General features: G+C 36.5%; 1 protein-coding gene across 1 annotated transcript in view; it reads right to left on the reverse strand.

Moving 5' to 3' along the window:
• Nucleotides 1–794: 794 nt before the first annotated feature.
• LOC115437782 (guanine nucleotide exchange factor VAV3-like) overlaps nt 795–12,019 on the reverse strand; it is a 210,277-nt gene continuing 199,052 nt past the window's right edge. Inside the window, 2 exon segments of the mRNA XM_030161124.1 lie at nt 795–1,486; nt 4,801–4,949. Of these exon segments, the coding sequence (XP_030016984.1) occupies nt 1,445–1,486; nt 4,801–4,949 (191 nt within the window). The 3' untranslated portion in view covers nt 795–1,444.

A 12,019-nucleotide genomic window follows, 5' to 3' on the forward strand; every position in this document is an offset into this window, starting at 1 on the left:
AGTCCTAAGTTGTTCCTGATTGGAGCAACTGCAAGAGTTACAACTGACCCGTGTCACAACTGTCCCCAGTCTCCCCTACACTATTAACACCCAGGCCTGCTGGCAAAATGAAACTGTGAGGTAGACAGGAAGTGCACGTACATGGGTGTGTGTGTGGGGGTGAATACTTCATATGACGGTGGGGGGGGGGGGGGGTTAGCGGTCCATCCTTGTCAGAGCGTGCGAGCGGGGGGGGGTGATTAATGTTGATTAATTGGTGATACACTATAATTGGCCTGATTAATTGGCCGGCCGATTAATCGGTCGGGCTCTACTCTGCATCTCATTGCAGAAGTTTGCAAAAGTGGCTCCACCAGATGATATGGGTTGCAAGGTTATTCAGTTGGTTACAATCTGCAACTTAAACCCTAGATGTCACTTAGTATCACTTTAAACCTTAACTGCCCGAAAACATAAGAAACAGGTGTGTATGGACTGAAAATTATTCCACAGTCTTGTTAGTGACTACTGATGTTCCTCAGCTGGTTTTGTTTCCATTTCACAGCCTCTACTTCTTCTGTCACAGCATAAAATGGTCTTTACAGCTACCCTCTGACAGCCTAGTTTACTCCAAACTAGTTGATGGAATTTTCTTTTTGGCAACGACACAAGTCTGCTTCAAATCCGCTTGAAAATTGGCTTGGAAACACTGCTAATGTAGTGAATAACGATTGCAGTTTTCACAGTTTTTCAGCTGACACCTGGTGTTTGCTGCCTAACACAGCATGAGTTTTGAAAACAGATGTGTTCTTTACGATTGCAAACTTGCTTTTCACCAAACAATATTTCAGCATATTAACAGTACTTACATATCATATATTTTAGTCCATCCATCTACATTTGTGAGTATTAAAACAGTCTGTTACACATAGAGTTTGTGGTAAAAGGATGGCTATAGTTTTCCGACTACAGGTGATGCTCCACGTCTCCTGCATTTTAAGTACCAAGGCGACGCGCTGTCAGCAGGATCTTTGTTCCAGTTGGGTGACTGAGTCTTCCTGGTATCGAAACACGAGGACAGTGAAGGCAAGTCCCACATCCTCCAATGGAGACATCAATAAAAAGACAAGGTGAGGAAGGAAAAAGGAGGGGGCTGTGGGTTATCTACGTACAGCACATGCACTTCCCAATGGGCCGCGGGGGCAAACAGGGCCACTGAGAGGCAAGATATGGTGTGACATCTGTGATTTGACATCCGCTCTGCGTGAAAGTCTGTCAGAGGGCAGGTAGAGGTTTTTGAGGGCACTGCTGTTTCGTCTTAAGTCCCAGGCTTGAGTTTTTTTTTTTTTTTTTTTTTTTTTTATCAAAAAAGATCTGACTCGCAGTGCTCGGAGAGTGGCACAGTGCTCACTGGAGGTGGTCAGGTTTGAATGGACGCTGAATAGATGTCATTCATCCAGCCAGTTCAGTCCTCTTCTTCCACATATGTAGAGGGAAACCAGCCCACCTGAGAAGAACAACAACAGAATCGATTCAGGCGGCAGCACTTAACCTCTAACACAGAACTCAACACAAATATAATATAGTTGTGATTAGGGATGTAACGATTACCAGTATAACAATAAACTGCAGTAAAATTGCAGACGGTTAGCATTACCGTTTAAATTCTAATTATCATGATAACCGTGTTTGATTACCGCACTTTTCCAGAAAAAACGCAGATGTAAAGTTATGCTTTTATGTCAAATATTTGAGTATAGTTTTAATTTATTACAATTTTAATTTTATATACCTAATATTTGGAACCAATTTTCACTTTTAAAGTCTTTGAAAAGGTTCATTAAGTATCTGTGTTTTATTTATGCAATAAAGTATATAATTTTTTCAAATCTGATTTTATATATATATATATTTTTTGTATTTTCTGGCCTTTTATTTCGATACAGTGGGTTAAAGTGAAAAAAATAATAGGCAGATGATATAGATGAAGTTGTGCTGAAAAAAAGATACCAAACATGGGTATAGTGAAGATTTGTTTATATAGTATATAAAGGCAAAATCAAAAGTACTGAAAAATGGCCAAAATAGGCTCAGACCACTGAAGGTTAATACTTGAATGTTTCTGCCAACAGAAAGTACATTACGCCAATTATTTTATTTGTTTTTTTGTTGGTTTTTTGTTTTCAAAATACAACTTGGTTAAATTATTTCAGTCTGTGTATTAGTACTTTTTGAACATTTTGAGCACAATTTCAACAATACCGCGATAATAATGATAACCGTGATATTTTTCATAAAATTCAAGAAATTTTCATATCGTTACATCCCTAGTTGTGATAGTGTTTATTATGTAGTGACATAGATGGTAACTAAACAGGGTGCATCAGAAAAAAGTAGACTTTCAGAAAAAACAACATAAACCCAAAATGACAAGACATTTTGAAAATCTGCTCATATGTGTTTATTGACCATGGAGTTCTCCTTTGATTGACACCAGTGTCCTGGGTCAGTTTTCATGCTTCAGTGAACAATGCTAATTTGAATTGTGCAAAATAAAAGTCTTTTGCACATGGAAGTGTAAGGGTTAATATGAGATCTGTTACTTGCATACGTAAAACAGGAAAAAAATAATGACATGTTAACCCCCTACCATCTATACAAAGATTTCACACATCGGTGAGAAACTGACAATTAATAGCAAAATTTGCTCAGTGAGTCAAGATTTGGGTTTTGGACTTCAGGATTTTAATTGAAGGCACACAATTCCATTAGTTGAAGGATTCCTGCATGTTTAGTCTTCCACATGGGCCTTGTTCCTTAGTAGAAGAAAAAAAAAAAAACATGTTCCTTTCACCTTACATGTGTTTTTCTTGTATTTTTTATATTAACTTTTAGGATTTTTTTTTTTTTTTGCCACTTTTGTTAAGGAACCAAATATGGTAACTTCATTAACCTTCATTTTCTACATGGTAATGACAAAATGTTATACATTTCACAAAAGCAATAAAGTCTTGTTATGTCATCCAATAACACACTAAAGGCGGCCATACACTGTGCGATTATTTCGATCGTTGCACGCAGCTCCATCTCAAACTGTGCGAATCATTCGTAAAGTCAGGCTCACGATTCATGTTCTCACACTGTACGGACCGATGCTCGTATGCGACCTGACTGCTCACACTGTAAGACCATACACCAGAGGACGCACCACACGTTTGAGTGTTGTATCCGGAAATGCAACGTTAAAATACTAAGGAATCCGAAAGTGCGTAGGGCGTTGTGTATTGGCATGAGTCACGAAATGGTAGTGCTAAACAAAAACCAACGAGCTGCTTTTGGCAATATGTGCCATTATCTGCGGGGAATCAAAAAAGAAGAAAAGACGACGATGTGTTTGGTGCAGGAGTTGGTTGTCCAGACGTGGACAGTATGGGCTGTCAATCCTACAGCAAAGGGAACTAGAGGTAAACTGCAAAAGCTAAACTGCACTAGGACAATAGCCAGCTACTGTTAGCTTGTACGCTACTGTACGCTTCTGTGTTCGCGCATGCACAGTGTGAGAATTTGGGGCACATCGGCTCGTGGCATTGCTTTGACAGTGCGATACCCTCACGAGGAGCGAGCAGGATTTCAAACAGCTCCGTTTTCCTTGCGAACACACGATTGCTGGTCATGAGGTGTTAATGGCTTCTCCTTACCTCATGTACACTGCACGAAACACCACACACGATTAGAGGCATATCTGGCCCCATCCCAGGAAGAGTCGCACGAGTGAGGAATTGTCTCTAAAATCGCATAGTGTATGGCCGCCTTAAGGTTGAAATTTTGGATTTCAGAGTATTTCTATGACTGTCCTACAAAGCAGTGGTCCCCGACCCCAGGTCCCCGGACTGGTACTGGTCCGTAGATCATTTGGTACCGGGCCGCAAAGAAAAAAAGTTGTCGTTAATATTAAAGCAATTTTTTCCATTAGTCTTGTGGAGATTTTATTTTGAAAAATGACCATTTCCGCCCTCGCCTCAACCACTCAATTAGTAGTAACACAAGCTAAAGAAATGAGCCAAAAACATAATTCACTGGAGAACTTTTTTGGGAAGAAACAATGAAATGATGAGGCTGCAGAATGGTCACATTCCTGATGAAGTTCCAGGTTCATCACAACAGGTGACACAACAGTGCCTCCAAACTGCTCGGGCACATCCATCCATGTTTGAGACAACTTCAAACCTCTGTGCATTCTGGATTAAAGTCAAAGCAGAATATGCAGATATCGCCACAAAAGCCCTGAAAGTCCTTCTTCTGTTTCCAATGGAATCCAGAGTAGACTGGATCTATGGAACACACTTGGAGTGTGTGTCCCCATCACCTCCAGATGGGACCATCTAGTTGCAGGGAAACAAGTCCAGTTTTCCGACTGATTCTGCACTAGGGTGAGTTGATATTCTACTGTAGAATGAGTGGAATTGCCTGATATACAGTGTAAGTGTTTCAGATCACATGCTCTGAACTGACAAAGGTTTTTGTTATTGGAACCCCCACACCTCTACCTGGTCTGCAGAAAATTTTCATGCATGAAACCGGTCCGTAGTACACAAAAGGCTGGGGACCACTGCTATAAAAGGTCAAGAGTCTGGTTTAGACCAGCTGTAAATGTTAAGTGTCATGAGATAACTTTTGATGTAATGCGATGCTATATAAATAAAATTTGATTGATTGATTGAAATATATGACAGGAATTATTTATTAATTTATAATTGAAGGAATATCCTCTTCAACATGGTATTCAATAAGATGAATAAGTGTCTCCATCAGCAGACGTACCCTTCCGTCGACCTCTCCCTTCCACCATCCATTGGCATTTTTGTTGTAGATCTTGATAAGGTCCCCCTCCAGCAGAGAAAGCTCCCTCGTGTCTCTGGAGCTGAAGTTGTAGCGCGCCACTGCAATACCCACCACCCGAGGAGAAAACACTGAGACAGAGAGATACTACGTTCAGAATGTTCACAGACATATATTGGGTATTTAATACATTTATTAGATCAATGTTTGGGCTACAAATGGACTAGAACCATTATATCACCAGTACTGAGGCTATCCCCTGTCATTGGAACTATCACAGAGTCACACCTCACGCAACCATTTAAAGAACGTTTCATCTAAAGCAGGGCTCTGGAGACTCAGAATCCATCAAGTGTGACTAAACGTTTTCATTGGCGGCACCGGTGCCCCTGACATTTGGCTGTGTGTGTGTGTGTGTGTGTGTGTGTGTGTGTGTGTGTGTGGATACGGTGCAGCATTTTTATTTTTTTTTTTCCCACCAGCATTCTGCAAAGACCTTTACTAGTGTACCTCTAAACGGCTCTGACAAGGGCTATCACTGTAATGAAATATGAAAACCTGTCAGTTTATCATCATTTTATGCAATGAGTAGAGTTTAACAACGGTTTATTTTTACACATACACTGCATCAGATAAAAAAGACATTCGACACTGGCTGATACAGAGTGCCTTTTACACATGTTCACATCAATAGTTAGTTGAATTAGGGCTGAGCATTGTCATGAACATAGATGACGATCAACCTTGATTTGGCATATGATTTAGTTTTTACATACTATTCATTCATTCATTCATTCATTCATTCATTCATTATCTGAACCCGCTTTATCTTCACTAGGGTCAGGGGGGTCGCTTGGAGCCTATCCCAGCTACTTACGGGTGAAGGTGGGGTACATCGTGGACATTTTGCCAGTTCATCACAGGGCTGAACATATAGAGACAAACAATCACTCTCACATTCACACCTATGGGCAATTTAGATTAACATTAACCTATCAGTGCATGTCTTTGGATTGTGGGAGGAGCCAGAGTACCCATAGAGAACCCACACAGACACGGGGAGAACATGCAAACTCCACACAGAAAGGTCCCACCCCCGTCGACTGGTGTTGGAATCAAACCCAGGACCTTCTTGCTGTGAGGCATGAGTGCTATCCACTGCACCACCGTGTCGCCCGTGTCACCGTGTTTTTACATACCATCATATTAAAAAAATGTATAACACATTTCAAAATTGCCCCACACAGTTAATGGTTGTTTTAACTGGTCAGTTTCTCAATGTAATTAGGGTATGCAGAAGCCAATAATGTAATAACAACTGATAACGTAATAAATTTGCCATTTTTAAAATGTAATAGGCCAATAATGTAATATCTCGCCAATAATGTAATAAAAATCCTGAACCGATTTCGTAATAGCTTTTGGCCTATAAACACTGGTCAACAACAAATTTATTGTTTAAGTTTTTTGAGCTGATTTAGGATAATTTTGGTGTGCTGAATCCAAAAAATCACATTAATTTTGCTCAATCAGGTCAACTTTCTGAACTATGCAACATATTGGCTTTTTAACATTTTTGCTTACATTTATGGGCATTTTCACATCATATGATACAAAATTCTTTCATATATCTTGCAATAAACGAGTTCTGAAGATTTTACTTTTGCCAATTTATGATTAATGTTTTGTTTTAATATTACAGGTGAATAAAATGGCTTCGACTAGAAGATCTTGCAAAAATAAGCCTGACGTATTCTGCTACATCTGCGGTGAATACACCATTGTACCCAACAGGAATCAAGTCACAAGTTTCATAAAGTGTGTTTACCAATCTTATTTTGGTATTAATTATTATATTTTGTGAGAAGATCAAATTTTTCAAAATCAAATTAGCAAAAAAAACCTGACCTGATTGAGAAAAACAGATGTCATTTTTGGATTTAGTGGTGCAAAATCGTCCTAATTCAGTTGAAAAAACCTAGACAACTTGCAAAAAACATTTTTTTGTAACCCAGTGTAATGTTATAACTCATTACATTATTGGCTCAGTCATTACATTTGCAAAGATTTTTTTAAATTTATTTATTTATTTATTTTTAACCAGGTCAATAACGTAATAACCAGTCAATAAGTTATAACGTTCTTGGCCAAAAGTTTATTGGTTCAGGACTTTTATTATGTTATTGGCCAGATATTGGCTTAGAGTCTGGTTTTGACCAACTCTATATGCAAAGTGTCATGAGATAACTTTTGTTATGATTTGGCGCTATATAAATAAAATTTGATTGATTGATTGATATTACATTGTTGGCCTATTACATTTTAAAAATGGCAAATTTATTGCATTATTGGCCGTTATTACATTATTGGCTGTTATTACATTATCGGCTGTCATTACATTATCGGCTGTTATTACATTATTGGCTGTTATTACATTATTGGCTGTTATTACATTATCGGCTGTTATTACATTATTGGCTGTTATTACATTATCGGCTGTTATTACATTATTGGCTGTTATTACATTATCGGCTGTTATTACATTATTGGCTGTTATTACATTATTGGCTGTTATTACATTATCGGCTGTCATTACATTATCGGCTGTTATTACATTATTGGCTGTTATTACATTATCGGCTGTCATTACATTATCGGCTGTTATTACATTATCGGCTGTTATTACATTATTGGCTGTTATTACATTATTGGCTTCTACAGGGTATTTTACAAGTTGGCAATTAGGGTTAGTCTACAGGGGACAACGTCACACTTAAAATCACTTATAGACTAAAAGCTGTTTAAACATAAATGTAGTTAAAAAAAAGTATGTTTAAACAGCTGAAAAATGGAATCAAACAAATAAAATAAAAACTACATATTTAAGTGAGTATGATGTACTCCTCATCCGTGTCCTGTAGTTCATGTTAATATTTACTGAAGTTGATTTTATCTGTATTTATTTAATTTCTGTGTGAATATGTTCACTTCCTGGTCATGGATGCTGGTAAATGAGTGTACATGAGTCCTAAAACTTTTGTAGAGCATGTGACATGAGGTTGTGCTTTCATAGGAGGATTAAAGGTTCATTGCAGGATGCCAACAGAACTGTTTTAATTTTTTTTATCTTTTTGTGACTGGATGAGATACAGACACTTTCAAGAGCCCAGAATGAAACCAGATCAGACAACTAACCTGCTCCAGATGTTCCTGCTCCTGGAGGATTCTGTTGGCTTTCTGTAAACTGGCTTGAGAGTCTGGTTTCGACCAGCTCGATATGTAAAGTGTCATGAGATAACTGTTGTTATGATTTGGCGCTATATAAATAAAATTTGATTGATTGATTGATTGAGATGTCACAGATAGTTCTACTCCTTTTTCCTTTTGCTGTTTGGTTCTTTAGTTGCTATCTGGTTATTCCAGTTGACCGGTGGTCAAGTGGATAGATAGTGGATGCATGTGAAATTTAAGTCCTACAAGAATTTCAGTAACACTTTATAATAACTACACACTATGAAGCATTAGTTAAGCATTAACAAATAGTGAATTCATTATTTACAAAGTATATTTCTGACATGAATACTCATTAGTATATGGGTTATAAGTACAGTTATAAATGTTTTACTTATCATTCATAATCATAATCATTCATCATTCAATCATGCAGTTAGTTTTAATAATCCCATGTGTTGTGTCTTTCCTTTGTTAGAATAACTGAAACTTTTGTGAGTCGTTGGGCATTTCCGACCTTTATGTGGCATACATAGTCCACACTTTAGATGAGCTCACACCATATACTTAATTAATGAGGAGTAAGTGCTTTATAACTTCCAGAAATAATGAATTCCTGTATTAATAACTGTTTATAGGACATCTATTGGAAAATAAATGTGTGAGTTAGTATAAAATACGCACTAACATATTCACTCACCATTACTACATGTCTGAATAGTGTATGTGCAAGCATAAATGCACATCGTAACTGGTTTGTAAATGATGCAAAACTAATTTTTTTAAATGCTGAATCCATAATTTATAAAGTATGGAAATACTTTATAATAATTATAATATAATATATTATATAATATATAATTCAGCACATTGTAGATGAGCTTATCAATGAGTAAAACATTTATAACTGTGCTTATAAACCATATATTAATGAGTATTCATGTCAGAAATTTACTTTATAAATGATGAATTCAGTATTTGTTAATGCTTAACTAATGTTTCATAGTGTGTACTTATTATAAAGTGTTACCAGAATTTCTTTTAGAGTTATATTAGAGTGTAAAAATGGGTTTGATTCACTATAAAACTTCAGTTAGTTAAAAGTCTAGGGGGAAGCCGTGGCCTAGAAGGCTGGAGAGTCGGCTTGTGACCGAAGGGTTGTGGTTCGATTCCCCGGACTCTTGGCTGATGTGCCCTTGAGCAAGGCATTTAACACTCCATTTGTTCCCCAGGCACTTGATATGCCAAGGCCACTGCTCCTAGTCTGCAGTGTGTGGTGTATTCCTGCATGTTCTAGTAATGGGTTAAATGCAGAAGGTTTATTTCGGTGTGTGATGTGTGCGATCTATATACTGACAAAAATAAAGAACCTTAAGTCTAAGTCAGGGGTGTCAAACTCATTTTAGTTCAGGCGCCACATTCAGCCCAATTTGATGTGAAGTGGGACAAACTAGTAAAATAATAACAGTGAAAAAAGTAAAATTATATTATGATCAGGTTTACATCTACATAGTTTCCTTAAAAATCTGAATGACATGAACAACTTGAATTGTCTTGAGAAAAACAAGTGCAATTTTAACAATATTATGCCGAATAATTGCATTTACTTTTCTGAAGACATTTCTGTTTGTTCATATTTGTTCAGGTTATTCACATTTTTTGTACAAGTATAGTTTTGTAATGCAAACATTTTCATGTAATTTTACTTTTTTACACCAAAAAACACAGAGAGAGAATTTGGGGGTTGTCATCATACATAGGTCAGGAGTGTCAAACTCATTTTAGTTCAGGGGCCACATTCAGCTCAATTTGATCTGCGGTAGGCCAAACCAGTAAAATAATAACATAATAATATAGAAATAATGTCAACTCCAAACTTTTCTCCATGTTTTAGAGAAAAAAAAGTAAATTTACACTATGAAAAGGTTTACATCTACAAACTATCCTTTCAAAAGATGTGAATAATATGAACAAACTGAAAAAATAAGTGTAATTTTAACATCACGCTTCAGTTTATCATTTATACATGTACATTATAATTTATACATCCCAGTGGATCTACAAACACAAAAAACATTTAGTAACAGACAGAATATTGTTAAAATTGTACTTCTCTTAAGATATTTCAGGTTGTTCATATTTGTTCAGGTTAATCACATTTTTTGTGAAATTATACTTTTAGTGTAAATACATGAAAATATTTACATTTACAAAGAGAAAAATTTGGATTTGTCATTATTTATATGTTATTATGATAGTATTTTACTGAATCCTGCCCGTTTTAGATTGAATTAGTCTGAATGTGGAACCTGAACTAAAAGAACAGTTAATATCAGTGTAATTTTTGCATCCCAGGGGCCGGACTGGACACTTTGGCGGGCCAGATTTGGTCCCCGGGCTGCATGTTTGACACCTGTGATATAGGTTATTATATTCATATATATATATATATATATATATATATATATATATATATATATATATATATATATATATATATATATATATATATATGTATGTTAGATTATTAATTATTAATTACATTTCAAGTGGGTCAAATATTATGTGTATGTATATATATATATATATATATATATATATATATACACATAATATTTGACCCACTTGAAATCTAATTAGACTGTATGTGTCTGTATGTGAAACCTGAATTAAATTGATTTTGACACCATTGGTTGTTAATATCTTCAGTGTAATATTTGCATTCCACAAATTCGTCCCGTGGGCCAGATTGGACCCTTTGGTGGGCTGAATTTGGCCCCCGGGCCACATGTTTGACACCTGTGGTCTAAGTGAATAAACAATGCAATATCATAGATTTAAGCACAATTAAAAAAGTTTGAAAACTGTATTTTATTTAATTTAGATACTGTTAAACTATAATAGTAATGATGCAAAAACGCTAGTCAGACAACAACGAAAACCATCACGCACAGCCTAAGCCTCCAGAAACCAGAGAAGACTAGAGGAAATGTACAGTTTGATTCTAACTTGTCTACATTTTTTAAGAGGTGAGGCTGTTGTTTTACCTTCGACAATTGCCCTATGATCTTTTGACCAGATCGCCAGCCCTTGTACAATGTACAGGATGTGCACCCATAAGAAGCTGCAAGCAGGAGTGTGCATGTGAACTGGGCCGAATAATGTGGAAGTGAACCCAGAAGCCAGAAACATTTTTCTGTATGCTTCTGCTCTGACCCTGACAATCCTCTACACTGACTGCTGGTGGGAAAAAAAGTATGGCATTCGTCTGACTAGAGACACGCATGTTCAAGGGTGTTATGAAATTCAAAGAAATGGATTTTTCTTTTTCTTTTTTTTTTTTTATTACGAAATTGGCTGTTGCACACATCTGTGGCCCTGAGAAGCTGATCCCAAACCAACATGCATTAGAGGTAAACACTCCACCACTTCTTTCCTCCTGTTCTTAATAAGATGCTGAATCCTCAGACAAGATCATCTGATGTGGCCTTGAATTAGTCTGATAAAGAGCAAAGCATTTATCACAGCCCAAATGTGATCAAAGTGCAAACAGTATGCAGTGAATTTATAGCAAAGAAGCATTAGAGCATCTCTATTCTGAATGAAGAATGTGGAATTCAGAGAGAAACATCATGGTTTCTTCTGAATTCTGATTATTCCAAAGGGAAATTTCAATCATCATCAGCATCAGTCAATTAATAATGTCTATTTTAGGGATGTAACGATTACCGGTATAACTATAAACCGCTGTAAAATTGCCAACGGTTAGTATTACCGTTTAATTTCTAATTATCATGATAACCATGTTTGATTACCGTACTTTACCGGAGAAAACACCTCTGTAAAGATCTGCTTTTATGTCAAATATTTGAGTATAGTTTTAATTTATTACAATTTTAATTGTATATACCTAATATTTGGAACCATTATTCACTTTTAAAGTCTTTGAAAAGGTTCATTAAGCATCTTT

Source organism: Sphaeramia orbicularis, chromosome 17, assembly GCF_902148855.1.
Source record: "Sphaeramia orbicularis chromosome 17, fSphaOr1.1, whole genome shotgun sequence".
Taxonomy (NCBI): Eukaryota; Metazoa; Chordata; class Actinopteri; order Kurtiformes; family Apogonidae; genus Sphaeramia; species Sphaeramia orbicularis.